Raw genomic sequence first — 27,417 nt, forward strand, 5'->3', positions numbered from 1 at the left:
GACCAATCAGATCAAGCTAAAGTCACACAACCATTTCGATTCACACCAGTCAATTCATTTTATTCACAGAATAGCTACAATCAGAACAGGAAAAAGGGAATTTTCCACCTACTAAACTAGATTTAAAGAAATAATTTTTTTGTATGTCTGCTCTGCCTTTGCCAATTTTTAGTTTTTAGTATATTGTGCTTAAAGAATTTGTCTTCATCATATTCTCATATATATTGTTGGAGCTGTTCACACACAGTGAACACTGAAAGTGAACATTTCAACATGATCTGAACGCATTAGGAACAAAATCACAGCAACTGATCTGATGTCCACAACAAGGGACAGAAGATAGAAAATAAATAAATTATAGTTTTGAACAAAAAAAAAAGTACTTCAAGTTTCTTTCAACCACAATAAGTTTCTTTCAACCACTAAATATCTAACCATTTCACTTCTTTTGTCTCAATTATATAATTGGTATGTGCTATTACTGAATAAAAAGGAATGCGCTTGTTTCATCTATGAAGACGATGTGCAGTCTGACCAATTTCCTCTGACCTGAATGGGGAGTGCTGATGGAGCTGCATGAGATCAGATCGGATCGATGAGTTTTGATTTCTGCTGCGACATTCAGACAGTAGATGGATGGATGGATATGGATGGATATGGATGGATGGATGGATGGATGATGCTATCATGTCAATATGGACCACAAATATTTCCAGCACCTTGTTGAAAGAATGACACAAAGAAAGCAGTGCTACAGGCAAACACAGTCCAACCTCGCGAAGCACTCGCGAAGAATACCTAAAGAAGTGGCCAGTGAGTGCGTATCAGTTCCTCAACTCCATAATAACACTCGTGCTAGGTGATAGTCCTGATTACTCATTTGCACTTCATCGGACTATGTGTGGCATACAGAATTAGTACCACACTGTGACAGAAACAACTAAACCACAGTCTAGCAATGCAGCCCCATTTCCTTTTTACAATGTATTGGCTGACCTAGTCAAGACTGTTAGTTAAAGAAGCTATCTTTTAAGCCAAACCGGAAATAAAAAGGCAACTGAATATTAATAATGTTAAGGCTGAAACAGATTTAAGAATTAAACATTAAAAAAATGCAGAACAAATTGAGATTGATACCAAAACATGTGAACATTTCTACTGTGGTGAGGAGAAGAATTAGACTATGGGTAACTTTAGAGGTAAACACCACGCTGTGAGAACTAGAGTGAGGCTACTTTTAGTGTTTCACTTGGTATAACTGTGAACAATTGAATAATATTAAATTTATACTCATATCAAGGTAGAACTGTATCATTTCCAGTAACAGAATTGGTACTTTGTTAGTTGCCCCTCTTTGATATTTCATGAGGGGATTCAGCTCATGTGACCTTCTCAAATAACACAACAGGACACCTTGCACGTAGCTGCACAGTAGCAGCCTAGTCAGGCTGGGACAGATTTAACATTTTTATCAAAGTATACACGCAAATACAGATACACATTATTTTAACATTTTCTGTTAATATGCAGTCCTGAAGGGCACCACAAACTGCAGCACAACATCCAGACACGAACCCCATCTGAGTGAATAATGGATGGAGGCAGCCACCCACAGGCTGCAGAGTGATATCATGGCTGCGTCACTTGTGCAGATGAGGGAGAAGGGGTGGGGTGGTTATACCGTGCAGTCTGTAGAGACAGTGAGGAACCTGCTCACAGAGAGGACAGAGGGACGATAACCATGTCAGCCTCCTGGAAGCAGCCGCTTTTTCAGATCTGCCTGCTTTGCGTCTGCTGCAGACACATCAATACAAGTAAATTCATTTTGGGTTTCATTTTTGCTGTGTTTTGTGGTTGTGTTCAAGCTCTGTTCAGCCTTTTCTCTGTTCCACCAAATGGTCCCGTAACCTTGTAAGGGCCAGAACGAAATGTCATAAGATTTTCACATAATTGTGTGCAACATAATTTGGTTTGAAGCATACTGGTAGTGATTGTTTATGATTTTTCACCTTATACATGTGTCTCAAACTGTTTCCCTCAAGACAAATATTTGTAATCATCATAGGATAAAATGTAAAAGGAAAAATCAAAACACTAGGTTACTTAATTATCGTGCTTGCAAAGGATTTTTATATTGATATGATTTTAATTGTCGCCTCATTATGCTTCATTCTGCGATTGTGCATGTGTGTTAGTTTAAGAACTATATAACAGACAAAAAGATAAAACCTTAAAGTTACTCAGTGCTTATTTCTTTTTTTTTTTGTCTGAATACATTTTAATCCCAATCTTATGATATTTATGTAATTATTTAAGAAAACATCTCTTTGAAAAGATGATGAAGGAAACAACCTTGTTGCCGTTATGTAGAGGACACTTTTCACAGACAGTTACGAGCTGTTTCACACGGCAGCAAAGTAGCAACACTGATATCTGCCTTAAAATCACCTTAAAATATTGGTATAAATAATATTGTACCTTTTGAATTATTTTACACACAGTAAAAGACTCTGTATATTTATACATTTACTTCTTTTCCTGTCAGACACGTTGGGCTCAACCAAAGCGCCACAGGTTCCCACCACTGCTCTTAAAACAACTGTAAAAAGTGTTGTTCTTAAAGGTAATTTCTGCATGTTGTGTTTCCTTATTACTGCTCATGTAAATATGGCTAAAGAACACATGTTGATAAGTTATTTATCTTGTAAAATATTGTGCTATGACAAAGATGTAAGGATTTCCATGTTGTTGTGACCACGTGGAGCTGGATTTAAATCAGAGCCTGATTTTGCCTTTAGTGTGTGTGTGTGTGTGTGTGTGTGTGTGTGTGTGTGTGTGTGTGTGTGTGTGTGTGTGTGTTTCTAACTGTTCCACAAAACTCCACACAGGTGAAAATCACACAGAGGAAATCCAGCTGCATGAGCCTGTAAATCTAACGCTAGCCTGTACGTGGACTGGGAATCAGAAGAAACTACCAAACATTAGCGTTTATTGGACAAAAGATGGGAAGACGATTCAGGACAGTGAGCGCTCTGTGCAGCTGGAGAATGAGCAGTATACTCTCAAACAAGAGTAAGTACTTCATGTGCATATTTTATCTGACAGCTTTAGAAAATCCACTTTGCAGTTCCCCTCCGAGTGGCTCAAAAACTGTTACAACGTTTTATCAAAAGACCTGAATATATCAAAGGTTTTAAATAGAACTGCAGTGTCAGCTCATGCCTGTCCATGTCAGCTGTAACTATCTTTACATGAAAGTAGGGCAACAGTTTAGTTAAAATAATCAGATAGTTGGAGGACAGGAGCATTTGATTTATTATGTTAATATCTAAAACCCCTCTTTGACTTCTGCTTTACAGTTTCCATATTGTCAGTGAACAAGACCTTGGAAGTTACTCCTGTGTTTTTGGGACTGAAGCACAAATAGATTTTATTTTGGCAGGTAAGGAAATAAACAATGAATCTCTGCAAGACATTTCACAGCTTCATTTGTTTTGCTATCAGCTGCTCAAGTCCCTGCTCAAGCTATTTATAGTGAATATCAATATATAACACTCGACTGAGGCTGTGCAGTGCTGCTATGTCTTCATAAGCATCATCATCTCAGTCGTTTTCCTCCAGCTCCACAGATCAGTGAGGTGCGAGACAAGCCGATAGTCAGCTATCTGGGGGACTTTGTGGTGATTTATTGTAAAATGGAGGAAACCAAACCAGAGCCCAGAACCTGGACCTGGTATAAAGTCAATGGGACAGAAAAGGTAAGCTGCTCAGAGCCGGTACAGTTGTGTCACTGATCATTTTTAATTGACATTCCTTCAAGTAGGATCTCTTATGTTCATCTCCCATGTTTTTATTCTCAAGAATATTCTTAAAGAGCAGCTTTGCATGTTACACATCTTGAATTATCCTTATTTATCTTAATTATCTTATACCAAACAAAGTGTCTACTTTTAACAGCTCCTCATATTTTGTGAAAGTCGAAGTAAACCTTTTCATTACTGTTCATAGGTGGATGGTTTATCCTTTTATCCATATTCCTCATGTTTGGTCTTTTTCTGCATAAGATCCTATAAATGAACATGAGCAGGCATTAAAGCACAGTGGTGGGAAACATTAGAGCTTGTACTTATGATAAATTACCTGTATTTATGACACAATACATGCGTTTCCAGAATGTGCTGGGGCAGTGAGGGAAATATGTGCAAGTGTGCATACTTTTTAAAGCTTGTCATGCTTTATATTATGCATGCTAAATACACATTTCCAGTATCTAGTAGTTATAGCTGTTTGTAATGGGATAACAAGTTCAGCATTACTGATATTTAATTGTGCCTGTAATGTGATGCAGTATTAGTTTAAGATAATAGATGCAATGGATAACATCCCAATGGACTGGGGTCTTCTTTTAACTTGATTTATTTATCTGATTTTTTGTTGTGTGGGTCATTTTATTTTTTTAAGTGGAAAAAATAAAAAGCAAAAACCTACAACGCTCCTGTTGGGAGGCAGGTTGGGTGTCAAATGGGATCATAGCACAGCTTCGTGAATCTTTCCTTTTAATTCTCCTTCTTTTCCCTCATTTGGCTTCAAAGACATTTAAATTTGTTGTTGTTACTGTGTCGTTCAGCAAAATCCAAACGGTGTCATGTTAACGTATGTTGATATATATGGGAACAGATCCTCATTGTTGAAGAGCCTCAGCGCTATGAAATCCACAATGAAGGGTGGAAGACGAAGCTGAAGATCAGCAACCTGACAGATGAAGACTCTGGCTCCTATTACTGTGGGGCGGTGTACCGCGTCGGCACCTCAGTGAGCCATGTGGAGCTCAAGGTCAGTAAACCTTGTGGAGCTGTCAGTAAACAAAAGGAACTCTGTACCTGTACAGCCCCCGAGCAGTTTGTAATTCAGACCCGGGATTTATTATTAGTTTGATAATAAATAAATAAATGTCTCTCTTTGCATCCCATTTTTTTTAAAAACTCACTGGTTACTGCTTTTGTAAAATAAAAAAAATATGCTATTAATCATGGCCTGTCATGATTGGTCTGGTGAACCACTGAGAGCCCAACTCCACAGGCTTCAAACTACAAAAACTACTCAAACATATAAAGCTTTTAAAACTACTCGGCAGAATAGACACCGAGTGCAGTCTACTAATCCCATAAGATAAAACATCTGTACTTCTTTCCTGTGGATGTGACTGAAAACAGTAGGAGTAGTGATATATAATATTTCCTCTTTCCGTACTGAAGATTATCAGCTTCATTGAGCCCCTGAAACCCTTCTTAACCATCCTGGCTGAAGTTATCGTGCTGGTCACTGCCATCCTGCTCTACGAGAAAATTCATTCCAGGAAGAACAACACAGAAGAGGGTAGATAAACATCATCCAGCTCTTATTTGTATCACTATCATATACTTTTTGCAACATTTTATGACAAAGCTTATTTTTAACTTGTATTTATCGGTCTCATTCTCAGAAAATCTGCCGAACGGCAACCAAAAGAACGAGCTGTGAGTACAATGACGCAGTATTTCTTTTAAGATACTTGCAGATTTCATAATCCAAGAATGACTTCTTTTTTTTCTGCCAGGCCTCAGGAAGAAGCTAAGGAGCTGGAGGGTAATACGTCCATGAGGCAGCGCAAAGTTTAAAGACTGCAGCCAGCTTTAAAACTCATTTTTAAAAGTGAACGCTAGCAACATTTATACGGTTATTGTGGCATCTGTTATAACTGCATCACTTTGTTTCAACACTCAGAGTGCAACAGCTTCCAGCTAATCAACACTCGAGTTTGCAACACAAGGGGCCTCTTTCCTTTCCTGTTTACTTCCTGTGCGGAAACCCAGACACGCTTCTCTTGACACATCACGTCATCTTTGTCCCCTCCCCTTTCTCTTCTTGTTGGCAACACCGTAAACTTCAAATGACTTTAACCCGTTTTTCTTCTCTGTGGTTCGTAGCAGTGCCTTACACTCTTTGACTAACCTTTCACTGTGCTTCCAATGACTTTTGTCCTTGCAGTAATCTATCTACAGTACTTGAATAACATGTAAATCAAAATATAACTTCACATATTCATCATATTTGTGCATCTGTTTTGCGTTTACGTGTAGGAGAAGAGTCACAGAGTCATAGTTTCTTCCCCAAAAATGACTGCACCGTATACAAACAAGCCGATTAAAAACTACACAAACCACCGTTTCAGTGTTGGATTCATTTGAAACTTATTTCCGAGCACTAAAGAAACACTTCAAAAATGTGTCTGTTAACACGTCAGCAGAGCAGTCAACAGAAAAATACGTTTAGGATGGATTAAGCAACAATAACAAGAGTCAGTTTTGAAAATCCGCCATTTATTATTTTTTCTATAAATACAGTGGATGTTTTTGTCCTGAATAACCTTTGCACTTCCTCTTCCCCACGGAGAAAAGCTAAGCTATACCACGACACACAATCGTGTAGACCGTTGTAGCTGTGACCACAGCGAGAGGCGACACACCCACAGCTGCGACTGTCAGAAACAAATCTGTATCACTGCATTTAGAAAGTAAACTAGAGCGGCTCGTTCCTCAGCCTGTGTGAGACATGCTGAGTTTGGCTGGAGTTAATGAATTTACTTAAACGTGTTGAAGCTACTATATTTCTGAACTCTTGTTGTGTGCCGCCAACACGTCTGTCGCAGAAGCAGCCCAGGCTGAGATGACGGGAGTCAGAAATATGTATTCACACAACAGATTCGCCCAAGATGCTACAGATATTTGTTAAATTATTGCTTCTTTCTATGCTTCCCTTAACTCTCAGTTCATAATACCCAACACACACGCAAATTTCCATTGTGATCTTTCAGGCCTCTGTAATAATCAGGGATGTGTACACAGTATTTTTTCAGTACTTACTTTCACAGGAATACAGATTCTTCTTTTTTCAACATTACATTTCATACAAACTGGCAAACTTCACTCCCATCTTGCTCTTTAGAGAACAAAAAACACAAGTGAAATCTGCCTAAAGATTTCCACCCCTTCCCTTACAATCCAACTACGGCTGATTCATGAAGAATTGAACCAGAAGCTTGACGACGCCGTCGTTCAGTCCCACCACCTCTCCGTCCTGCACGCTCTCGTACAGTCGCAGGCTCTCTGTGCCCCACAGGAGGTTTTTCCTGGGGTTGTTGGTGTCAGTCTCCACAGAGAGAGCAACTGTGTTCAGCTGGTAGCAGAAGAAGGAGAAGAAGTGGCCGTCTGTGATCACGGCCTGGGACACGAAGGGTCTGGTGACATCCTCGTAGTTCCAGAAACCTACAGCGGGGAGAGGGAAGCATCAACACGAGCTACGCCTTCTCTCAGATTTAAAGCCAAATGTAGACACTGCAGTAATCCCATATTCCTGTATCAGCGCTATTCCTGCAGCATCATAGCACTGCCAGGCTAATAAAAAGCAAAACAACGCTCACTGCCACTTCATTAGGTACACTTGGCTACTAAGTGGATGATCGCCTTTCGTCTTACGTCTTCATTGCATAGATTCATCGAGGTTCTGGAAACATTTCTCAGATTGGTCAATAGTGACACGACTGCACAACTGTTACTGCACATTTGTCAGCTGCACATCCATGATGTAAATCTTCCGTTCAAACACATCCAAATGGTTCTCTATTGAATTGATATCTGGTGACTGTGGAGGCCATTTGAGTACAGAGAACTCATTTTCATGTTCAAGAAACCGGTTTGAGATGATTTAAGCTTCGTGATGGGAAGCAGCCATCAGAAGATGGGTACACTGTGGTCATAACGGGATGGACACGTCCAGCAATACTCAGGCAGGCTGTGATTTTTAAAGGATGCTCAAATGGTACCAAAAGAAGCAAAGTGTGCCATTAAAATATCCCCCACATCATTAAACTACCACCACTACCAGGCTCAACCGTTAATGCAGAGTGGGATGGATCCATGCTTTTATATTGTTTATGTTGTACTCTACCACCTGAATGTCACAGCAGAGTTCAAGACTGATGGATTTTGAGTTACTGTTGCAACTGAAACAGTCTGACCAATCTCCTCCTGCCTCAGCCAGCTGCTCACTGGAATTTTCTTTGTAGATCATCAGTTTCTGAAATACTAAGACCAGGCTGAAGGAAATAGTTACGCCAGAATCCTTCGTATTAAGAAATGCTAAAGACTTTGGGTTGACTTAAGAATTTCAGAAGTTTCCGGTGTATGAGGAACAACGAACGACACCATGCCCATTCAAAGGCACTTAAACCACCTTTCTTCCTCATTTTGATGCTTGGTTTGAACTTTAGCAGCTCTTGACCGCATCTTCATGCCTAAATGCACTGAAATGCTGCCGAGATGCTGATAGATATTATTGTGTGGCTGGTGAGTGTGTGACCTTTTTAGAAAATGTTTAGAAACCAACTTGAACATAAAGAAAAAGCTTTTCATGATGACATTTGCTCTGTTAACTTTCTGACACGTCTTTAAATCTCTTCCGCGAACAAAGTAAATCAACTACATGAAGACATAAATATGTATTGTAATGTTTTATAAACACAGCATCTCAGTTCTGTTGCACCTTTGCTGTGTTAGGAACTCACCTTGGTACATGGCCTGAGCTCCTGTCCAGGCGAAGAGGCTGGCGAGCGCATTGGCTCTGAGGAAAACCTCCACTTGGTCAGCCTGCTGCTGCCGAACCATCCGGTCTCTGTGGTATCGGTCGGGCACCAGGTGGAACTGAGTGTGACCGTAGCACGCTGGGTCTGGTAGCTTTGCACCTTTAAATGAAACAGAGAGGCTTGTTATAAACAGAAAGTAGAGGGGATTCATAAAGAAAAAAAATGAGCCAAACACTGGGTAACCTCTGTGATAATGAAAACTTCAAATATAAAACCACCTGCAGCTACATTATTATCATACTTTGCTATAGAAGCAGAAAGATTAAAAACAAGCAAGGTTGGGGTTAAAATAATTGTTCCCAAAAAACAATCTATACCTTTTACTAAATACCAGTTAGTTCCACATTGGCGCCCCCTGCTGACCATTACGATAAGTAAATAATGAGAAAAATCAACGTGATGACCTGTTAGTGAGACCAGAATTACAATTTGGGAACGAATCAGTTTGCCTTTGGGACAGTGGCCAGTTTTTGGGGCTCTGGGTTAAGGCAGTATATATATTTTCTACCTCCTTTGCTCCCTACACGGACTGTTTTACTGAGCTTGCAACTAAAATCTGTTCAAACATGACTGATCGATAGAATCAGATATATTATAATAAAGGGAGACGGGACATTCAAAGAATCCTGAAATAAGATTTATGGGAGATCTCCGTGGCAGCAAAGATGGTGGCAGGAGTGATAAAAAAAAAACTATAGGAAAAAAAAAGAAAAACAGCTTTTCAAAGTCTGATTTTAGGGCAAAGTCAGCAAACTTAAAGTAGTTTTGATTCGATTTGAAACACAGTGTCCACAGGGCTTTTTGCTAAAACATAGTGGTGCTGTGGCCGTGTGTCATCAGATTAGCAGGATTAAAAAAATGTGATCATGTTTACTAACCAGGAACATGTACTCACTAGACTGAAAAACATGTCTAGAACCACCTAGCACAGCCTGCATGACCCACATCATTGTTTCACCTGTGAAGATGTTGTTGTCGTACTGTCTTCTGAACAGCGGCATCACATTGGGACGAAGCGTGATCTCTGGAACTTCAGCTGCATGGGAGGCTTCCAGCGGCATAAACTAAAAGTACATAAGATTTGAAAAAGTAATTTGATCAAATTATCTTGCAAGCCCAACTTGCAAGATAGGCGGTCTAGAGCCCATGGGCCCATTCAGTCTCCCCCAAACTCCCCCTTGTGGTAATAATGTTGAATATATACACAAATAACTGCAGAACTCTGAGTGAAGTCCATTGAGTATTTGACAAGATCAGAAAATTGCTATATAACTGCAGAAAAAGCGATGCTTTAAATGTGTGAATCTGGATTAAAACCTTTTAACACTGCGATGAGACGCAATATAATAAAGTAGAATTAAATATATAATGACAACATCACTGAAAAACATTTTAAGTGGTTTGTGTGATTTCCCCCCACTATGCAAGGCCTACAAAAACCCTTCCTGTGCATCTATTGCTATTACATGATCCATGTGGTCTGAAAAGGACGCCTACCTGAGGTAACTGTTGGGTTACTCTGATCTGACTGTGTGGGCGGTCGTCGATCTGGAACCTGGTTGGCTCGAGACGGCGTTTCCGATGTCCCTTTGGGATAATTCTCTGACCCCTCCTCCAATAAAAGTTCACCTGGGGACTGAGATCTAAGAAAACAAATATAGATCAACATTAGAGGACTAGGATCGTTAAGTAGAAAAACATGGCACTCATACTTCATGCTATCTGGAACTCCTTGTCTTTTTGTTTTGAGCAATAAAACTTGTTAATATCTTCGTATTATTTTGGCAATAGTCATAAGATTATTATAATAAAAGCTGGACTTTTGTGATATGATAAGTTTCAGATTTTAATGGGCCACTCTAGTCGAGTTTTGTTTTTGCCCGAAACAACAAATCTACTTGGAACGTTTGTTGCTATATAAGTCTGTGTTGTTCACTATGAATGCCTTTATTTTCCTGAAGGTATCCACACCACTAATTACAGCGTCTTTAGTTCCACTTCATCATACACACCCAGACTGGAAAGCTGCAGCAGTGGGTTGTATTTAGCCAAACTGTAGGTGAGTCCAGACACCAGGCTCCTCAGAAAAGGTCCGACCACCTGCTCTTGGTGTCTGTACATGAAAGGCTCGCGTTTCCTAAATTGCCAGTGCTCTTGCAGGATCACACGGGTCACCAAGGAGCGTATGTCCGCGAACGCATCATCGTCGATTCCTGGAACCGCGGCTGTGGTCTTCTCCAAGCCCGGGGTGAATTTCTCGGGCAGGCCCGGGATGTACGCGGTTTTAGTGAAGTGCTGGTACCATCTGTCTGCGTTCCGTGCGAAAGTTTGAGGGTAAACTACAAATTTCTCCCGCTGGATGCGAGTGATGAGGGCCAGCTTGTCCTCCACGGAGGAGGTGCATATCTTCTTCACCCGTTCCTCAATCTGTCGCCGCCGCGCAGATTTACTTTTAGCCGTTAGAGAGGGGACTATTGGAGGGTACGCTGGCTCCTTGACCGAAACGTCAGTGTGGACAAGCTTTTGGCTTCTAAAAGGAAACAAGTTTCTGGGGAACAGCAAGGGTAGCCGTGTGCGGGCCGCCATGTTTGCTTAACTTCTTCACTTTTCGTTGACACACAAACTAACAGTCTTTCAGAGCAGCGCCCCCTTGCGGAAAAAAGAGCCAGACTGAATGCTAACGCCTACATAAAGTAATATAAGTCAAAACTTAGACCGGTATTAAAGAACATTACATTTAATTTTATTTACTTGTGGCAGTGGTCTTGTAATTTAATAAAATGGTCGTGTAATTTAATAAAGCTTAGCTTGTATTAGCATTACGTTTAGCCTCTGAGAACGTTGAGGGTCTTGAATGAAGCCCTGTCGCGTAAACGATGGTGCATTTACGTTGACTCAGAAATTTCGGAATTTGTAGTTGAACGGGCTAAAAACGTGGGTACAAATCTAAAACGTTCGCTAAACTTTGAAACCAAAATCATTCAAAACTATAGCAAAAAACGTCATACTCGTGTTACACTGTGTATTTTCTATGTAGCTTATTGTAAACGGTGGCAGACGCTAGCAGAGATTTGATGCAGCATGAACAATCCAAACGGTAGGGGAGTACCCGAAGGCTACGTCAAAGTTGGACTTTTAAGACGGTGCAACGGCTCTGGTGAGGTGCAGTGTTTTTGTCAATAAACAGGCTGTTCGGCCTTTAAAAATATATAGACACAAAATTATTTGCACCAAAACTGTAAAAGCCAGCTATGTACTGTCGTCAGATTTTGCGGACACCATTGTTCGGGACAAGAGCGGCTAAGCTCAGCCGTTTCCCCCATGTTTGTCGAAGCGAGGTATCTGCTATCAAAATAAACCGTCCTGTTGTCATTCTTGTCAACATATTCCTTTCATTAGCTGCTGCACAGCATGTTGACAATACCTGTCCTACTGGTGGTGGCTGTGGTGAACCTGCAGTGCCCCACCACCACCAAGAGGTTTGGTTTCATTGCGACACGTACTTAAAGCAGCTTTTTGATTTTCCCATGTGTGATGCATGCCTGTTGTTCACCCCCAGAGACCCCTGTGCACCAAAAGTGACGAGGTGAGGCTGGCAGAGGAAGCCAGCAAGAAGTACGGCTCCCCAGTTCCAACCATCTTCTCCAAAGTGATCGACAAAAGCATCCCTGCAGATATCATTTATGAGGATGAAAAGGTAAGCACAGTCTGAGCTCATAAATAAACATTTTGTGGTTACATTTCTGCAGTTCAGTTCTTCATATATAAGATTTTTTTTTCTGTGTTTATCAGTGTTTGGCATTCAGGGATATCAGTCCACAGGCGCCTGTTCACTTCCTGGTTATTCCAAGGATTCCTATTCCCAGAATAAGTGAGGCCAAAGATGATGACGCTGAGGTAAACTGGTGTTTTCCTGTCTAGACTCTCAGATCATGTCACAAGCAGTGAGATTGTGCAGCACATGCTCCCTTTTTATAAGTCTATGTTTTTTACTATTTGACATGTCTGTGAGATTAATTTCTAGAGCATTTAAGAACCAGCTCACCCCAAACTGTTGTCACAGCACTGGAAGAAATCTATAGGTGAAGCACTAAAGGCGCTACCTTTCCCTCATTTGAAACCAGTACTACCCAGAGTGTAGCCTTAAACCAGGGTCTTGGACCAAAGAGCAGGTTAAATATGCCCAGATGTTCTTTTGTTTTCTGGCTTTCCTAATGTAACAACCAGTATGAGTGTTTTTGCATTGAATGGGCAGTGTTGACATCAAATAACCAGCAACAAATGTGGGCTGGTCTGCAGCCTCATATTTCCCACAAGGGAAGCAACCTATAATCCTAAATAGATATCAGGTAAATAAAATAATATAGCAGGGAAGTTGTAAAGGAGTCGAGCCGTCCAGATTAAAATTCAAACACAGATTAGATAGATATACAGACAGATATTACTGTTGTTATCTAGATTCCCTTGTTTAACAGTCTAAGAATAAAGAAGAAATCTAAAAACAGAAGGCGTATACTACTTTTAAATCAGATTAAAAAAAAAAAATCAACAAGCACAAATATGTGTTCTGTTTTAGGATTTGATAGTAACACTTATAGAGCAATAACATTGTTGTAAAATTGGAAAAAGAAAACAAATCAACAAATAGTTTCTTGTATGAATCTGTTGTTATTATTGGTGGTCATTACCAAAAGAGAAAGACTTCAGACAATATTTAAAAAAAACTTTAAAACCTCCTACTGTACGTGCACAGACGTCTGAGGAATCCTTCACGAAAGGTGACGCTATTTCCTGGAGATCTGAGTGGTCAGTAGGCGTTGATTTCATACCTGATGATTACTGATCTGGAACGTAACTTGCTCTAGTCCAGATTAGTATCACAGCAAGTTACCATGTTAGAAGTAGTTCAGAAATCCCAGGATCAGTCCCGAAGTTAGCTGGATGAGCCTGCTGTAGGTCTCACATCCAGTTTGGTCTCCTCTGTGACCGGACACACTAAATATTAATTTTTAAGAAGTCATAACTGCTTCATTTACAGCTCACTGTCGACTGGAAATAATCTCTTCAGCTCTCCTTTTCTCCACTTTCAGCTCTTAGGACATTTATTGGTTGTTGCCAAAAATGTGGCAAAGCAAGAATCTCTGACTGAAGGGTACAGAGTGGGTAAGTTAGACCATTTTACCGAAATGATTCTCCAGACATTAATGTGACTATACAGACTGTTTGTTTACATCCACACTGAATTCCCAGTGATCAACGACGGGAAGCACGGTGCTCAGTCCGTCTACCACCTTCACATCCACGTCCTGGGAGGAAGACAGATGAAATGGCCACCAGGATAAGGGCTTCACATTTACTGTGGTGTCTCAGTTTAATCCAATAATAATGGCATAATACCTGTTTATACACAAAGCTGATGTCAATGTAAATATGTTGGAAAAAAATGTGTGAAAAGGAAAAGTCAGAAGTTGATGCAAATAAAGACACATTCTGTTATGGAATAATAAAGCTCAAGTCAGTTCTTTAATCTCTAATCAAGTCAGGATACTGTTACCATGGTAGCAGCTCACATTTAAGAGCAAAGATTCAAAACAACGAGGTCAGATATGTGCGAGTAATCCCTCATGCTTCACTCTGCCCAGAAACACTCAGCTTCAGGCAGTTTATTCCTTCACCCACCTGCTCTTCAAACCTTCTCAACAGCTCATTTCAGAGAGCAAATGAACTGAGGAGCTACGCCCAAGCCCAGGATAAGATTAATTATATAATGTTATACTAATGCTTTAACAGCAATGAAGTGTTTGAGGTTGCCATGCTGTGGAAAATCCTCCTCCTCCTGCAACCCCCCACAGGATAGTGTAACCTCAGGAACGGAGCTGCAAATATATATGTGTGATATAAGCATATATTAACTAATAAACCTAGACAGTAAATACAAGTGACCTGCCCAGACTGTACTCAACACCTTTTAAACTTGTATTTGTTTTCTTTTAAAACACTTGAGTTCTTTTTATATTTGCTTTCTTATGTGTGGGCCCTTTGATTTGACACCCTGTAGGGGTTAAATGTTTTGCTCCTAGAACGAACTTGCTGTATTGCTGTAAAGCACTAATAAGTAGTAAGCTTTCCGTAGTTGTTAATAAGGAAGAAACCTTTAAAACTGCAAAAAGTTTGACGTTTTAAGTATTTTTGTTTCACACTTTGCACTGAACACAAGTCAGCATTGTTCGTCCACTGGAGACGTTTCATAATAGAGAAATGTATATGGTCTATTATGTAATAACCATTACTATCTCTGTGGAGCCTTATCACAAATTGGACTCCGTTTAAAGGGAGGCAGTCTGCAGCTCATTTTTGTGTGTATTTTAGTGTCCGTCTGGTCGGTATGGCTGCTGGCACTGATGAAGCCCCTGATTAATGGTTCAAACACATGGCTTGTGCCCAGACTACCACTGTGAGTCACAGTTGGAGTGGCTATGGTGTGACTAGGTGGTATGATTCAGTGACCTTAGTTCCTGTGAGCAAGGTAACCATGTGTCAAAAGCATAACCTTTCCCCTATATTTGCTTAGAAAACAGTGTTCCCTGCCTTTAATGGCGCAGGGAGGATAGAAGATGGTTAAAAGAGGACTCTGTTAATGATTAAATATTTCTTTTCCATTATCGTTTCTTATTGATTTCTTTTTATATCTCAGAAAAGAACTAAAGAGATTTTTTTTAAAGGAATGCATCCTTTTTTATTGCTGACATCTCCTTTTTCTTGATGTGCCAATAAAGTCAGGTGGGCAAAGATTTGCACAAGTTGTCCTTATGCTGAAAACTTTGTTGTTGTTGTTTTTTGCTAGGTCAAAGTATCGCCTCATAAACCCAGAGAGATATCATCTAGTTTTATCATTTATTTCTATGACCGGCCTCATCCTTCATGTGATAATAACCACCATCACAAGTTTAACTGAGACAATAAACACTTTAATAATACCCCCACCCATCAAAGCTTTGTTATCTTATTGGATGCTTGACACATAATCCTGCAACTGAATATAACCAGTGCCTATAGCTGTTAGAAACTCCAAACAAAGCTACAAGCAGATCTGAAACCCACTGGATTAAACTCACTTCTTTTTAGTGCAAATCCAAACTTTTTTTCAGCCAGTTCTCTTTGTACAGCTCTATCTGGTTGACACAACCTCTGCAGGAGGTGTTGAAAGGATTGTGCAAGTCTCGTGAGACCAAGGAACACGTCAATCTTATCAAAATCCCCTGTGCGTTGATATTTACCCCAGGGGGCAACATCTGTGAACCTGCATTGAGCAAAGGTTGATGCAATTTTGTCTCACACCTGACTGCAGCCTTGACGTTGATGCCACTTGGGTCTGTCAGCAGAGAAGGTAGGATATCATTTCTACAGCAGACATTTCTGTCTTTTGAATGTGTTAAGTGAGAAAAGAATAAACTGCTATTTAGACTGCAGGATGTGCATAAAGATTTATTTTTACTCATAGAAATTCAGACTTGTTTGTGCTGTTTTTTCTATTTTTCCTCACTGGGTATGTACACTGCAGGTTAAACACGGCTCTGGAGATGCATAGTGAATGTGTTAAATCAAACATATGACTGAAACGTAGGAATAGATGTGAGCAGGCACATCCACAGAGAGTTAACATCTCTCACTGCTGCTGTTTTTTATATTTTCCAATGCATTTTCAATAGTTAAGGTGTTTTTCTGTGTAATGTAAGAACTAAGAAGTCACCAGTGAGGCTAAAATGAATTTGTTTGCATCACAGGACAGTTTATAAAGTTTTTACATAATCTGGAGCAAAGGTTTTTCCTCTGCTACTTAATGTTGCCAAACTGCAGTTTTGTAAGTTTATGAACTTTGGTCCAGAGAAATCTTGTCAAGGGCAATCTTGAAATTTTGAGGTTGGACTGAGATCCTGCTTATCTTGACAGATTTCAATCTTTAACACAAAGTCAGCATTTGTTAGAAATCTGGTGCAACATTGATTATCAGATTTATTGTTGTTACATCCCTGCAAAAAGACTGGTGCAGTTAATTGAACTTGGAGGAAAATATCTGCAGAAAACTTTTCAATTGTTTCTGCTGTTGCTAAATATTCACATTAGAGGGCATTCATTCACTGTGTAGAGCACAGGCCAAGGAAGAGTTATTTTAAGTCTGACATGATTGTTATTCAGTATGTTAACTGGTAATGGCAGCACTTTCACGATTATCTGGGTGAAAGGTGCTGCTTGGAGGCAAAGTAAGTCTACGTGGATTTAGCAATGCTTCTTGCCGCAATACTAGTAGTTTCAACATGCACTGCTGCTGCGTGTGTGATTGGCAGCACATGCGGTCACTGGCTGTGACCTGTTGCACTGACTTTGGTGAATGTCAGTCACATATAAATGAGTGGAGTGATGCTGTTTCATAATCTTAACTGCTTGGAGAGTCCTCGGTGGAGGGTTTCTGGAGGGTTTTCATGCTAATTTCATCTTCTCTGTTTCTAGCAGACATAAGCTCAAAGAAAATTAATTTATGAAGAGCAATAGCCCTGCAGTTATGGATGGTAACATGGAAAGGTATGTAAAGAGAGATGAGTCCCTGGGCAGGTCAAATAGATAATATAGGACCACTTCTTTTCAAACTATCTAAAAATTAGATTTTACGATTATCATCAGTTCTCATTCGTGTCATCTCAATGTCTGCTCCAGCATTCCTGCTCAAACTGAGTCAGATGCCACAGATATAAAGACCCACACATCTGTCATACTCAATGGGAAAGCCAAGACGGGCGACTTCAGTGCAACACTGCCTCCAAAGATCCATCCACTCAGTAACACTGAGTTACTGACCCAGCCTCCCATATCGTCTGAGCAGAAGGGAGCTACTGAAGGATTTTCCACAGGTAAGGGTGAAATGGCGATGGTAACGGTATGAGAAAATGCCTCCAAACTAAAAGAAAATTGTCTGTCCTTGGGTGTAAACCACAAAGATTTCACATAAGAAGCTAGAGTGAAAGACACCCACTTCTTTTCAACAAATTCTGTTTATTATCTTGTTTTAGGTTGATTTAAATAATTATTTTCAATAAGAAGACTGAATACATAAAAGCATTTGCAAACTGTAAAAAAGCTAATGAATAAACTTTGTCACTTTAAATGTCAAAACACAAAGGCATTTAAGGCAAGATATAACCTACTCTGTGGGGAAACAAGAAAATAAATATCATTTTAGATATTTTCAGACATAAAATGACCGCAAGCTGGAAGGAAAAGAAATTTTCGGGAAATATGAAAACAAAAAAGACAATAACACTTAAAAGAAATGACTCCTCTCATAAAGACAGATGGCTGCAAGGCTTTAAAATTTCTTAGGAATGCTGAAGCATACAGGATTACTGGGGCATCAAGTGCTAAAGATCGTCTTGAACACGCCTTTTAAAACCACGTGAAACACTCGAGAATTTTTACTGGATGGCAGAATTTAGTATGTTGTCTGTGTGCTCATTCAGTCCTGTAACTAAAATTACATGACTTCTTCTGGCTGAACCTGTTTGTTAGGGACGCATTTGTAATGTGGAACTTCCTGTTTCAGCTCAGATAACAGCAGAGCCTTCACTGCACACTGCACATTAAAGTAACTCACCTAGGGTAACAGCACAGAGATATCTGCAGTCCTGTGATACACCTGACTAGCTGTGTCTTTTGACTTGTGATTCATGGAGAGTATATGCAGCTGCCCTTGTTCTCGCAATACAGAAGAGCCCAAGGCAGTTCCCCTGTCGACGGCCCATTTGGCAACAAATCTAGCCCCAGCTGACCAGTTATGGAGCACCGGCAGAGAGCAGGCAGTGAGGCTGAGAATGGAGGAATCAGGGCCAGGCTCAAAGGCTCCCATCACCGTCCATCAGATGTTCCTGGAGACAGTCGAGAAGTATGGGAATCATCCAGCTTTGGTTTCCAAAAAAGATGGCCAGTGGATGACTCTAACCTGGAACCAATACTACGAGCAGTGTCGTGCAGCTGCGAAAAGTTTTCTCAAGGTTTGTTTGCTTGTTTTGCAAATCGTCCTGCATCTGTTGAACAAAAATTACACTTCAGTGAACTTCAAATATAATGCAAAGAAGCTATTTGGCAGTCGTAGATCTTTAGAATGTTATTAATTTGCCTTAAACATTATTTCATAGAGTAAAGTTGGATTTTAAGAATTGTGAAATAATTAAATAATTTAAGCATTTATTTAGCATACACTGCAGTCATTCATTTTAACGTATGCTGTTGTCATTCATTCACAAAGTTAGTTGTAAACCAAGTTGCCAGAGTTGTCATTTTTAACCAAGAGATCAGCAGATGCTGGGGATCACTCCCAGGGACTCTCCCTTAGACCTTTCCTGCACCCATTCTTGCTCTTTGGCCTTAAAAGGTCTTTGTTGCCTCCTGCATTAACCTCAAACCCAGGCGCTTAGAGGATTTGACACTTGTGCTCCTTTAAAGCGCAAACTTAGAACTTTTAAGTCATCAAATGCTCTGAATTAGAAACAAAGTAACCAAATGATTGTTAGAATTCTGATTTAAACAAACATCGACTCGGTTTTTGTTTTGTTTTTTGGTTGTTTTTAATTAGAAAGCTGTGTTTATGTAACTGAACAATACTTTCTGAACTGAAGGCTGCATAAATCATTTAACTCCTGGCCCAGTTTTTATAAACAGCACTTCTTATCTTAATCTTCTTGATGTGAGAACAGCATGCTGGAACCTTGGGTGTGTGAAATGCCCAGCTTGTGTTACGTTTTATGTTTCACAGCCATATCTGTGTCCCGTGTGAGTGGAGTGGCTAATGCAACAAGACGCAGAAGTAACGAAGGTATACGCCTGCTGCGCTGTGTAATTAAAGTCACTTCTTCTTTAAAAGCATCTACCTGTCCTTTGTTTTTATCAGTTGGGGCTGGAGCGTTACCATGGTGTAGGGATTCTGGGATTCAACTCCGCTGAGTGGTTCATCTCAGACATCGGCTGCATCTTGGCCGGGTAAGATCACTCTATAAGGAACTGAATCTGATAACATTTTAAATTAGTCTACTTTTGGACCTGTGTTACCTCTACACTGTCTGACATGCACATTTATCTTTGTCCTTTCTTATCTCAGAACCTCTGTTTGTGTCTCCACCCACATGAGGCTCAGTTAAAATTACATGGATGTGATATTTGGCATTTTTTCAAGCTGTCAGGAAGTACTAAGGGACATTCAACTTGTGCAGTTCGGACACCGCCACAAACTGCACAAGTGCACAAATAGAATTCCTCCAATGAATTCCATTTGTGTCCCATAGTCTAAAGACATGGAACAGGGTTAGGTTAATTTTTGATTCTAAAATCAGTGTGATTGTGAAAGGCCGTCTGCCTCTCGCCCTGTGCCAGCTGGGATAGGCGTAATCACCCCTCACTTTAGTTAGTTTTTCTTGCTTAATCTACAGTTTAAAAAAATACTAATTTCTGTTCACCAAACAAAATATCTAATTATTTTCCACTTCACATCAAGCTGTAGCCAAACTGGTAACACATGACAGTGACTCATACAAGGTAATATATAGCTCAAGCAATTGTTTGTCCCTTAGAGGGCTGGCAGCCGGGATTTACACCACAAACTCACCAGAGGCCTGTCAGTATGTGGCTGCCAACTGTGAGGCCAATGTCCTGGTTGTGGAGAACCAGAAACAGCTCGACAAAATCCTGCAGGTCGGCAGTTTCATCTTAATTCACCACCATCTCTTTATAAAGTAATACATGTATTACTTGTGAGTGAGGTTCTGTCCTCACATGTTATCTTTGTATCTTTTAACAGGTTAAAGATCATCTACCTCATCTGAGAGCCATTGTTCAGTACAAAGGCGAGCTACAGCAGAAAGCTCCGTTCCTGTATACAGTACGTCTACATAGCAAACATTTATTTACTTATCATTGATGCACTGTTTTGATTCAACCTCCTTATTTCTGTAGTGGGAAGAGTTCATGAAGCTGGGAGAGGATGTGCCCGATGAGCAGCTGAATGCTGTGATTGACAGTCTTCGGCCCAATGAGTGCTGCACCCTCATCTACACCTCTGGAACCACTGGCAACCCTAAAGGAGTCATGTTGAGCCATGACAATGTGAGTAGCCCTGACAAGAGATTTCTCTCTCTCTTCTTCTAAAAGGTATTGGCTTTTAAGATTTAACATTGAACTGAAAAGTCTTTGAATACTGTTAATTTTATTAAGTAGCCATCAAATTGTTAAGGCTCAGATTGCAGCTTTTTTTCTGTCTTGTTCTAAATCACATGTCAAAGTCAAGGCCCGCGGGCCACATCCGGCCCGGCGTACATTTATATCTGCCCCGCGAGATCATTTTATATAGCTGTATTATTATTGTTATGCATTAGTGATGTGTCGGTTGCAAATGAAATGGCGCTTAGAGCCGGATCCTTGACGTGAACGACGTGAGCCGGCTCCTTATCGCGAACCATGGGTTGTTGTTTTTTTTCTTTCTCTCACCCTCTCTCTCTCTCGCACTTATTTCCTCTATACTCTGCATGCGAGCCTTGTGCTTTGCGCTGGGCAGAGGTGGGAGGGGCGGTAGTTACACTGGCATTGCTGGTAAACCCGTGTGTCTTATTAGTGGAGCTAATGTGGCTGTAATTAAGGAATTTAATTTAAGACGGCACTACGAGACAAAACGTCAGGATAAGCTGAAAAGTACAGACATGTATAGACAAGAAAAGTATAGACATGATGGACATTGCACAGCTGGCCATCTTCATCCGTGGAGAGGAAATATTGAACATTAAATCGCACGGAACAATGACAGGAAAAGACTTTTTTAAAAACGTATGTTAAAGTGTAACCGACATGAAACTGCCCTGGGACAAACTTGTTGGACCTACAACAGATGGAGCGCCGGTGTTGTGCGGTGAAAAAAGTGGACTAGTCAGCAGGATGCGAGTAAAGATGCAGGGGGAGAACTGCATATCACTGCATCATACAGCAGGAAAGGCTGTGTGGTAAAGTCCTAAAAATGGAGCATGTAATGATCACCGTAACGCAAACCGTAAATTTAAAGCTAAAAGTTTAAAGCACCGTCAATTTCAGTCTTTTATGTGGGAAATAGATTCAGAGTTTGCCAACATTCCTCATCATACAGAGGTCTGTTGGCTGAGTTGGGATAAAAATTCTCAATAGAGTTTTTGAGCTCAGCAAGGAAATCTGTCAGTTCATGGACATGGCATGTATGATGCAGTGAAGACATTTCAAGTGAAGTTGTCACAAATGCACCAGTGCAACTTGCCTCACTTTCCCTGTTGCCAAGTAATATTGAACCAAGTCAGCAGACTTTGCTGAACTGCACATGTGCATATTCAGATGGAGCTGCAGTGTAATGATAGACTCAAGGGAAAGTACGACACTGAATGACCCACACAGTTTGTTAGTTCCATTCCTGAAGCAATGCCCAGCTCCGTCTACATGCGGCTCCAACCTTGTATATGCTTTCATTTATTTTTTCTGGGGGTTTTGGCAGCATGTTCATATTTCTAACTTGCATAATTTTGACAGGATATATTTTTATGAAGAGCAAAATATTTAAAGTTAAAGTTTATTTTTTTAAGTTTATTTAATCTGGAATATTATTCCTGTCTATTTTTATTCATATTTATGTTTAAAAAACATAAACAGTGTGTTCAATAAATATTTATCTTGTTTGGCCCGTGACCTAAAGTGTGCCTTGAGTTTGACACTCCTGTTCTAAATGATCAAAAGTCAGAAAAACCACAAATTTCACGTAGAAGCGTTTACCTCTTCCAAGGAGATTAGCCAAAATAACTGGCTTAGTTTCGCTTGTTAGCACAATTCATTCAATTCATGGATGGATTTACATAAACATTTTTCCTGAAGTCGAGCCTGATTCAAGTTAGAAGTGAACAACTTTCCAAAATCTGGATCTGGTATTTTTTATCATTGCAAGAGAGAGCAAAATGTTACACTTCACATAACATATGAAAACATACCAAACTGAAATAATAAAAACTTAGATAGAGAGATAGTCTTGTACCAATTTACTGCTTTTTAAGTATTTGAGCTCTATTTTTTATGTTTCATTTGCATCAGGAATAGTTCATTATGAAGCTCCAGTTTTCACTTCATTAGCTTAGTTCTAGCACCTTTAATAAACATGAATAAAATTGAATTTGCACAACAAGCTGAATTACTGCAGCATATCTTATGCAGGCTGTAGGATGTAAGGACAAGCTTTTAATTCTTCAAAGAGTTAAACCATAGCACTAGTGGTTCAACCAGAGAGCTTTTATATAATCTGGCGAGTTCTTCTACTGTAATTTCATAATGTTGTTTCGATCAATGTGTGAGAGGAGTACTCTAAAGATTCAAGACAAATATTTGGCGAAAGAAAATACCTGGTGACTTTTCCCCCACTTTTAAATGTGCAGATAACATGGACTGCCCATGTGGGATGTACCATATTAAAAGCAAAAGGCGGTGAGGAGATCCTGGTCAGTTACCTGCCGCTCAGCCACGTCGCAGCCCAGATGATTGATATTTGGGTCTGCATGGGCTTTGCTGGGACCATCTACTTTGCAGAGCCAGATGCCCTTAAAGTAAGCATGACTATTACCTCATGAAAAAGGAAACATTAACTAAATATATTTGACTGTAATGACCATTAATTTTTCCAGGGTTCTTTAGTAAACACACTTAAAGAGGTTCGCCCGACTTGTTTCCTGGGAGTTCCTCGTGTGTGGGAGAAGATCGAGGAGAAGATGAAAGCTGTGGGAGCCAAAGCATCCCCAATGAAGAAGAGAGTGGCAGGCTTTGCCAAGTCCATCGGCCTGCAGTACAACTACAGTGTCATGAACGGGTGAGACAGCAGCAGGGATGTTAGATGAACACGTCACATGTTTGTACAGTTTAACATCCCCAGGCCATCACTTTATAACATTCATAATGCATAGAAAGATTTATTTGTGCAGTTGTGAGTGATGGCAATGTCATCGGTTCTTCACGTATTTGTTTATCTCATAGTGTTGAGAGCTGTAGTAAATTTGCCTTTCTCAAAGCAGTTTTGAAGTAACTCGGACAAGCCCCCAAACACTGTGAGCAGACTACTTACAGAATAATTTTAGAAACAAGAAAAACATTAAGAAACTTGCACAGTGTACAAGAGGACAGAATAAATAAATTATAAAATTACAAAGTAAAGCAAGAAACATGAAGAGAAGAGGAAAGTCTCAAACCAGGGCTGCAGGATAACCCAGCAGGGTGAGGCCAATCAGGTCTGCACAACATAAAAGAAGGTGCCTTAGGCTGAAGCTGGTCAGTTCTCAAATTACTTTGATTTTCTTTGTGTTGGTTAAACAAATAAAAGGAGAAAGAGAGTGAAAAAAAATCATGCAAGACTCTGGCCAGGCGTTTTGCACTACGGCCAGTGATGCTCAGCTTTACCTAGAAAAACCTTATTTAAAATCATATTTAAAGTTTCCTTAAGTTCATTATTCCTAAACAAAAAAGATCCTCAATAATTTTGATAAAATATTGGTTTATTTTGTGTGTTACAGACAGAATCAGGTGCCGTGGGGCTTCATGCTGGCTAATAATCTGGTCTTCAAGAAGGTGCGTGCTGCTTTGGGCTTGGACCGCTGCAGAATATGCTGCACTGGAGCTGCACCGATTACCAAAGACACTCTGGATTACTTCATGAGCCTGAACATCCCTTTGAAAGAGCTGTATGGCATGAGTGAAAGCTCTGGCCCTCACACCATCTCCATCGATGAATACCGCGTCACAAGGTAGACATCGACATGACTGAAGTGTTGGATTGTGGTTAAAGCAGGGGTCAAAAAATATTGTGTTGAAGGTGATAGATGGTTGTTTTTCATCAAGCATACCTGATAGATTATAGCCAACGTAATAACTGTAAACAAAAACCTGACAGCATCTAATAAGGAAATAGATTTCTTAGCAGTGGCCTATTTATTTTAATCACAGCAACAAAACTTCTTTGAATCAACACTTCAGTCCATCTGAAGTCCTAGATTCACTGTTTCCAGCTCTGAATTTGTTTTTACTGCCTTCTGAGGGGGAAAAAAACGTAACTTTGTCTGCTCCTTGGTGCTGAACAGTGAGTTTATTGGAGTTTGTTTTTGTACTGAGCTTGAAAGTCACTTCAAGCTCTGTAGAGCTCAGGATGACTGCAGAGGCATATTTCTTTAAAGATGAGCAGGTATGTTACAAGTGCCCACATTGTCCAGTGCTGACATTGACCTTTGATAAACTAGTTACAGGGTAATCCCCATATTACCAGGAACTTACAACAACCTTATATTTGGTTAAACAGCCTGAGTATAAAATACCAGCTTTCTAATAAATTCAAAATAGAGCAGAAGTAAAGTGAACTCTTTTATAGTGAAGGGGAAGTTTGTATGACAATGCTCATGCTCACACATAAATAGAGGGAAGAAATACTCTAAAATAATAATAATAATAAAAAAACTGTATGTGAAAGAGCAAAATATATTTAAAAGCATAAGAATAAGTCCTAAAAGCCCGAGGAAACACCTGTTTACATGTAAAACAATAAAAACATAAAAAAAATATGACACAACCTCGATGCTTCTGCTTAACTGGGCTCTTTCTGTGACACTTTCTGTCATATTTTTGTATATTTTGTATATTTTTAGTTTTAGTAATTTGTGTGATGATTAGTTTTTTGACTCCATTATCTATTATTACCATGTGTTATTTCAAATATCTCTGCAGTCTGCAGATGATCTCTCTTTTTCATGAGGCAGCCACAGCTCTTTATATATTCATACTTCCCGTCTAAATAAAAATGAGGATGGTTCATTTAGACTAAAGCATCAGAAAACAGACACAATTTGAAAATGTTTGTCCAAACGTATTAAAATATTTAATTTTGTTACGGAGCTTCTTACTGTAAAAAGTCAATAATGTAAAAAAAAAGTGTCAGGGCCAGGAGTTATTGTTGTTTTTAGGAGTACAACCATCTCCTTAAAATGTTAAATGATCATATTTAAGCCACATTTGTGTTATTTTGCTCTGATTTCTATGTGCTCAATTAAAAGTTTTAATGCAGATTCTGGTCACATCACTGGCTTTTGATTTGTCTTTCCAGCTGTGGAAAGGTGATGATAGGCTGTAAGATAAAGCTGGTGAATCTAGATGCAGATGGGAATGGAGAGATCTGTTTCTGGGGTCGTAATATCTTCATGGGCTACCTAAACATGCCAGACAAAACAGCAGAGGCTTTGGATGAGGATGGCTGGCTGCACACTGGAGACCTGGGAAGATATGATGAACAAGACTTTCTGTATATCACAGGAAGGATCAAGGGTAAGCTATAGCTCTGAATCTGGGAGAAAATGCACCAAAAGACACATTTAGGTTATAGTTGTGACACACTTATCACACTTCTATTGACTGCCACTGGCAACAAAACAGCTGAACCTGTTTCTAACCAAGTTCAGAAATGCTTTCCTATTTCCTAGTTCAAGCACTAAGAAGAGTCTAAGATATAACCCAGTGGGTAAACATGCCATGTCACAAAACATAAATCATTTCAAACTGCTGTCCCGTTTCCAGCACCTTGCTCAGAGAGAAAAGTTCAGTTCTGAAGGCAAAAACCTACATAGCAAAATTGGTGTGGCCCAGATCTGGCCCACACTATGTGCCCACACATGGGCCAGCACAAGGCCAGTTGTAGACATACTGTTGGTTCTGCGCTGGCCCAAGTGTGGATTACCTCTGGCAAACCAAATCTGGGCCACCATTCTTTGCGGTATGTGGGCCATGTGTAAGTTGTGTGCCAGAACATAATAGTGCAAATGTAACTTGACAAACCTCCGTTCAGACAGTGAATGGACTGATTCTTATTTCTATTCTACCAGATCACTCAAAGCACTCTATACAACATGGCCCAATCACACACTTTCTCTAAACTAAGTGCTTCCTAAGTACATTCATTCACACTCACACTTTTGACATGCAGACTGGAGGAGCCAAGGATCGAACCACTAACGTTCCGACCAGTAGGTGACCTGCTCTACAGCCACCTGGTGGCAAATATGAGTAAACCGTCACTAGGTTTTGGATAAAGTGTACACTCACAGACCTGTCAAACCTGCTTTTGAAACGTTGGCTACCATAGCAGTACAGTATTGCAACATAGCACGTGGATCTTCTAACTAAAATAGGAACATAGGAACATAAATAGTGCCATCATTGCCAGACCTAGCCCACCTCTAGTTGACATACACCCTGCCATGACACCAGTCAGTCAGAAATGCCAGCTTGATGCCAGACCTGTTTTCTATGAGCCTGAGCCACACAAACCAAACCACAATTGGGCCGGATGTGGCATGCTGTCAATAGAAAATTGTACTTAGTAGTCAGTATAATTTTTTAATAATATAAGTTTGCATATGGTAGAATACTGCATGTTGACCTTTTGATGACTTAAGCTGTTGTTCACTACAAGACTTTGTGTGCATTCCAGAGTGGTCTGGCATTCACACCCACATCCTAGGAGCATGGGAGAGGTCGTACCTTTTTGTTTTGTTTTGTGGTAGGGTAAATGTAACTATGTCAGTTTTAGTCTAAGTGCCTCTTGTTTAGATGAACTGCTGGACTTCCAGACTAGCAGGTTTAGGGAAGTCTTTATGGGGTCACACTCTGAC

At 40.0% G+C, this 27,417-nt stretch overlaps 4 protein-coding genes across 7 annotated transcripts in view; 3 read left to right on the plus strand and 1 right to left on the minus strand.

Moving 5' to 3' along the window:
- Positions 1 to 1,662: 1,662 nt before the first annotated feature.
- Positions 1,663 to 6,784, plus strand: emb (embigin). Its single transcript, XM_005753737.2, has 9 exons — positions 1,663 to 1,814; positions 2,546 to 2,623; positions 2,889 to 3,072; positions 3,360 to 3,442; positions 3,622 to 3,758; positions 4,678 to 4,833; positions 5,256 to 5,376; positions 5,483 to 5,516; positions 5,597 to 6,784. Exons 1-9 carry the CDS (start codon positions 1,742 to 1,744, stop codon positions 5,655 to 5,657), a joined length of 927 nt encoding a protein of 308 aa, XP_005753794.1. The 5' UTR covers positions 1,663 to 1,741; the 3' UTR covers positions 5,658 to 6,784.
- Positions 6,785 to 6,847: 63 nt separating this feature from the next.
- mrps30 (mitochondrial ribosomal protein S30) lies at positions 6,848 to 11,334 on the minus strand. The gene is made up of 5 exons (XM_005753742.2): positions 10,693 to 11,334; positions 10,178 to 10,323; positions 9,639 to 9,744; positions 8,603 to 8,779; positions 6,848 to 7,304 (listed from the first exon to the last, which is right to left on the minus strand). The coding sequence occupies exons 1-5, from the start codon at positions 11,264 to 11,266 to the stop codon at positions 7,045 to 7,047; spliced, it is 1,263 nt and encodes a 420-aa protein (XP_005753799.1). The 5' UTR covers positions 11,267 to 11,334; the 3' UTR covers positions 6,848 to 7,044.
- Positions 11,020 to 14,200, plus strand: hint2 (histidine triad nucleotide binding protein 2). Of its 4 annotated transcripts, XM_005753740.2 has the most exons (6): positions 11,458 to 11,614; positions 11,718 to 11,842; positions 12,240 to 12,377; positions 12,473 to 12,577; positions 13,771 to 13,843; positions 13,931 to 14,200. In XM_005753740.2, exons 2-6 carry the CDS (start codon positions 11,762 to 11,764, stop codon positions 14,020 to 14,022), a joined length of 489 nt encoding a protein of 162 aa, XP_005753797.1. In that variant the 5' UTR covers positions 11,458 to 11,614; positions 11,718 to 11,761; the 3' UTR covers positions 14,023 to 14,200. The 4 variants fall into 4 exon arrangements, with proteins under 4 accessions (XP_005753798.1, XP_005753797.1, XP_005753796.1 ...); XM_005753741.2 differs by lacking the exons at positions 11,458 to 11,614; positions 11,718 to 11,842 and adding an exon at positions 11,020 to 11,078; XM_005753739.2 differs by having other exon boundaries at positions 11,458 to 11,842.
- Positions 14,201 to 15,769: 1,569 nt separating this feature from the next.
- LOC102196903 (long-chain-fatty-acid--CoA ligase ACSBG2-like) overlaps positions 15,770 to 27,417 on the plus strand; it is a 13,867-nt gene continuing 2,219 nt past the window's right edge. The window contains exons 1-12 of the mRNA XM_005753743.1: positions 15,770 to 16,067; positions 17,189 to 17,260; positions 17,393 to 17,586; positions 18,440 to 18,723; positions 19,620 to 19,708; positions 20,296 to 20,416; positions 20,523 to 20,603; positions 20,678 to 20,827; positions 23,155 to 23,322; positions 23,401 to 23,582; positions 24,280 to 24,510; positions 25,857 to 26,074. Coding sequence (XP_005753800.1) covers positions 17,217 to 17,260; positions 17,393 to 17,586; positions 18,440 to 18,723; positions 19,620 to 19,708; positions 20,296 to 20,416; positions 20,523 to 20,603; positions 20,678 to 20,827; positions 23,155 to 23,322; positions 23,401 to 23,582; positions 24,280 to 24,510; positions 25,857 to 26,074 — 1,762 coding nt within the window. The 5' untranslated portion in view covers positions 15,770 to 16,067; positions 17,189 to 17,216. The remainder of the gene's footprint in view (positions 16,068 to 17,188; positions 17,261 to 17,392; positions 17,587 to 18,439; positions 18,724 to 19,619; positions 19,709 to 20,295; positions 20,417 to 20,522; positions 20,604 to 20,677; positions 20,828 to 23,154; positions 23,323 to 23,400; positions 23,583 to 24,279; positions 24,511 to 25,856; positions 26,075 to 27,417) is intronic.

The sequence above is a fragment of the Pundamilia nyererei genome, unplaced genomic scaffold (assembly GCF_000239375.1).
Source record: "Pundamilia nyererei isolate P.nyererei 1_Seehausen unplaced genomic scaffold, PunNye1.0 scaffold00460, whole genome shotgun sequence".
Classification (NCBI taxonomy): Eukaryota; Metazoa; Chordata; class Actinopteri; order Cichliformes; family Cichlidae; genus Pundamilia; species Pundamilia nyererei.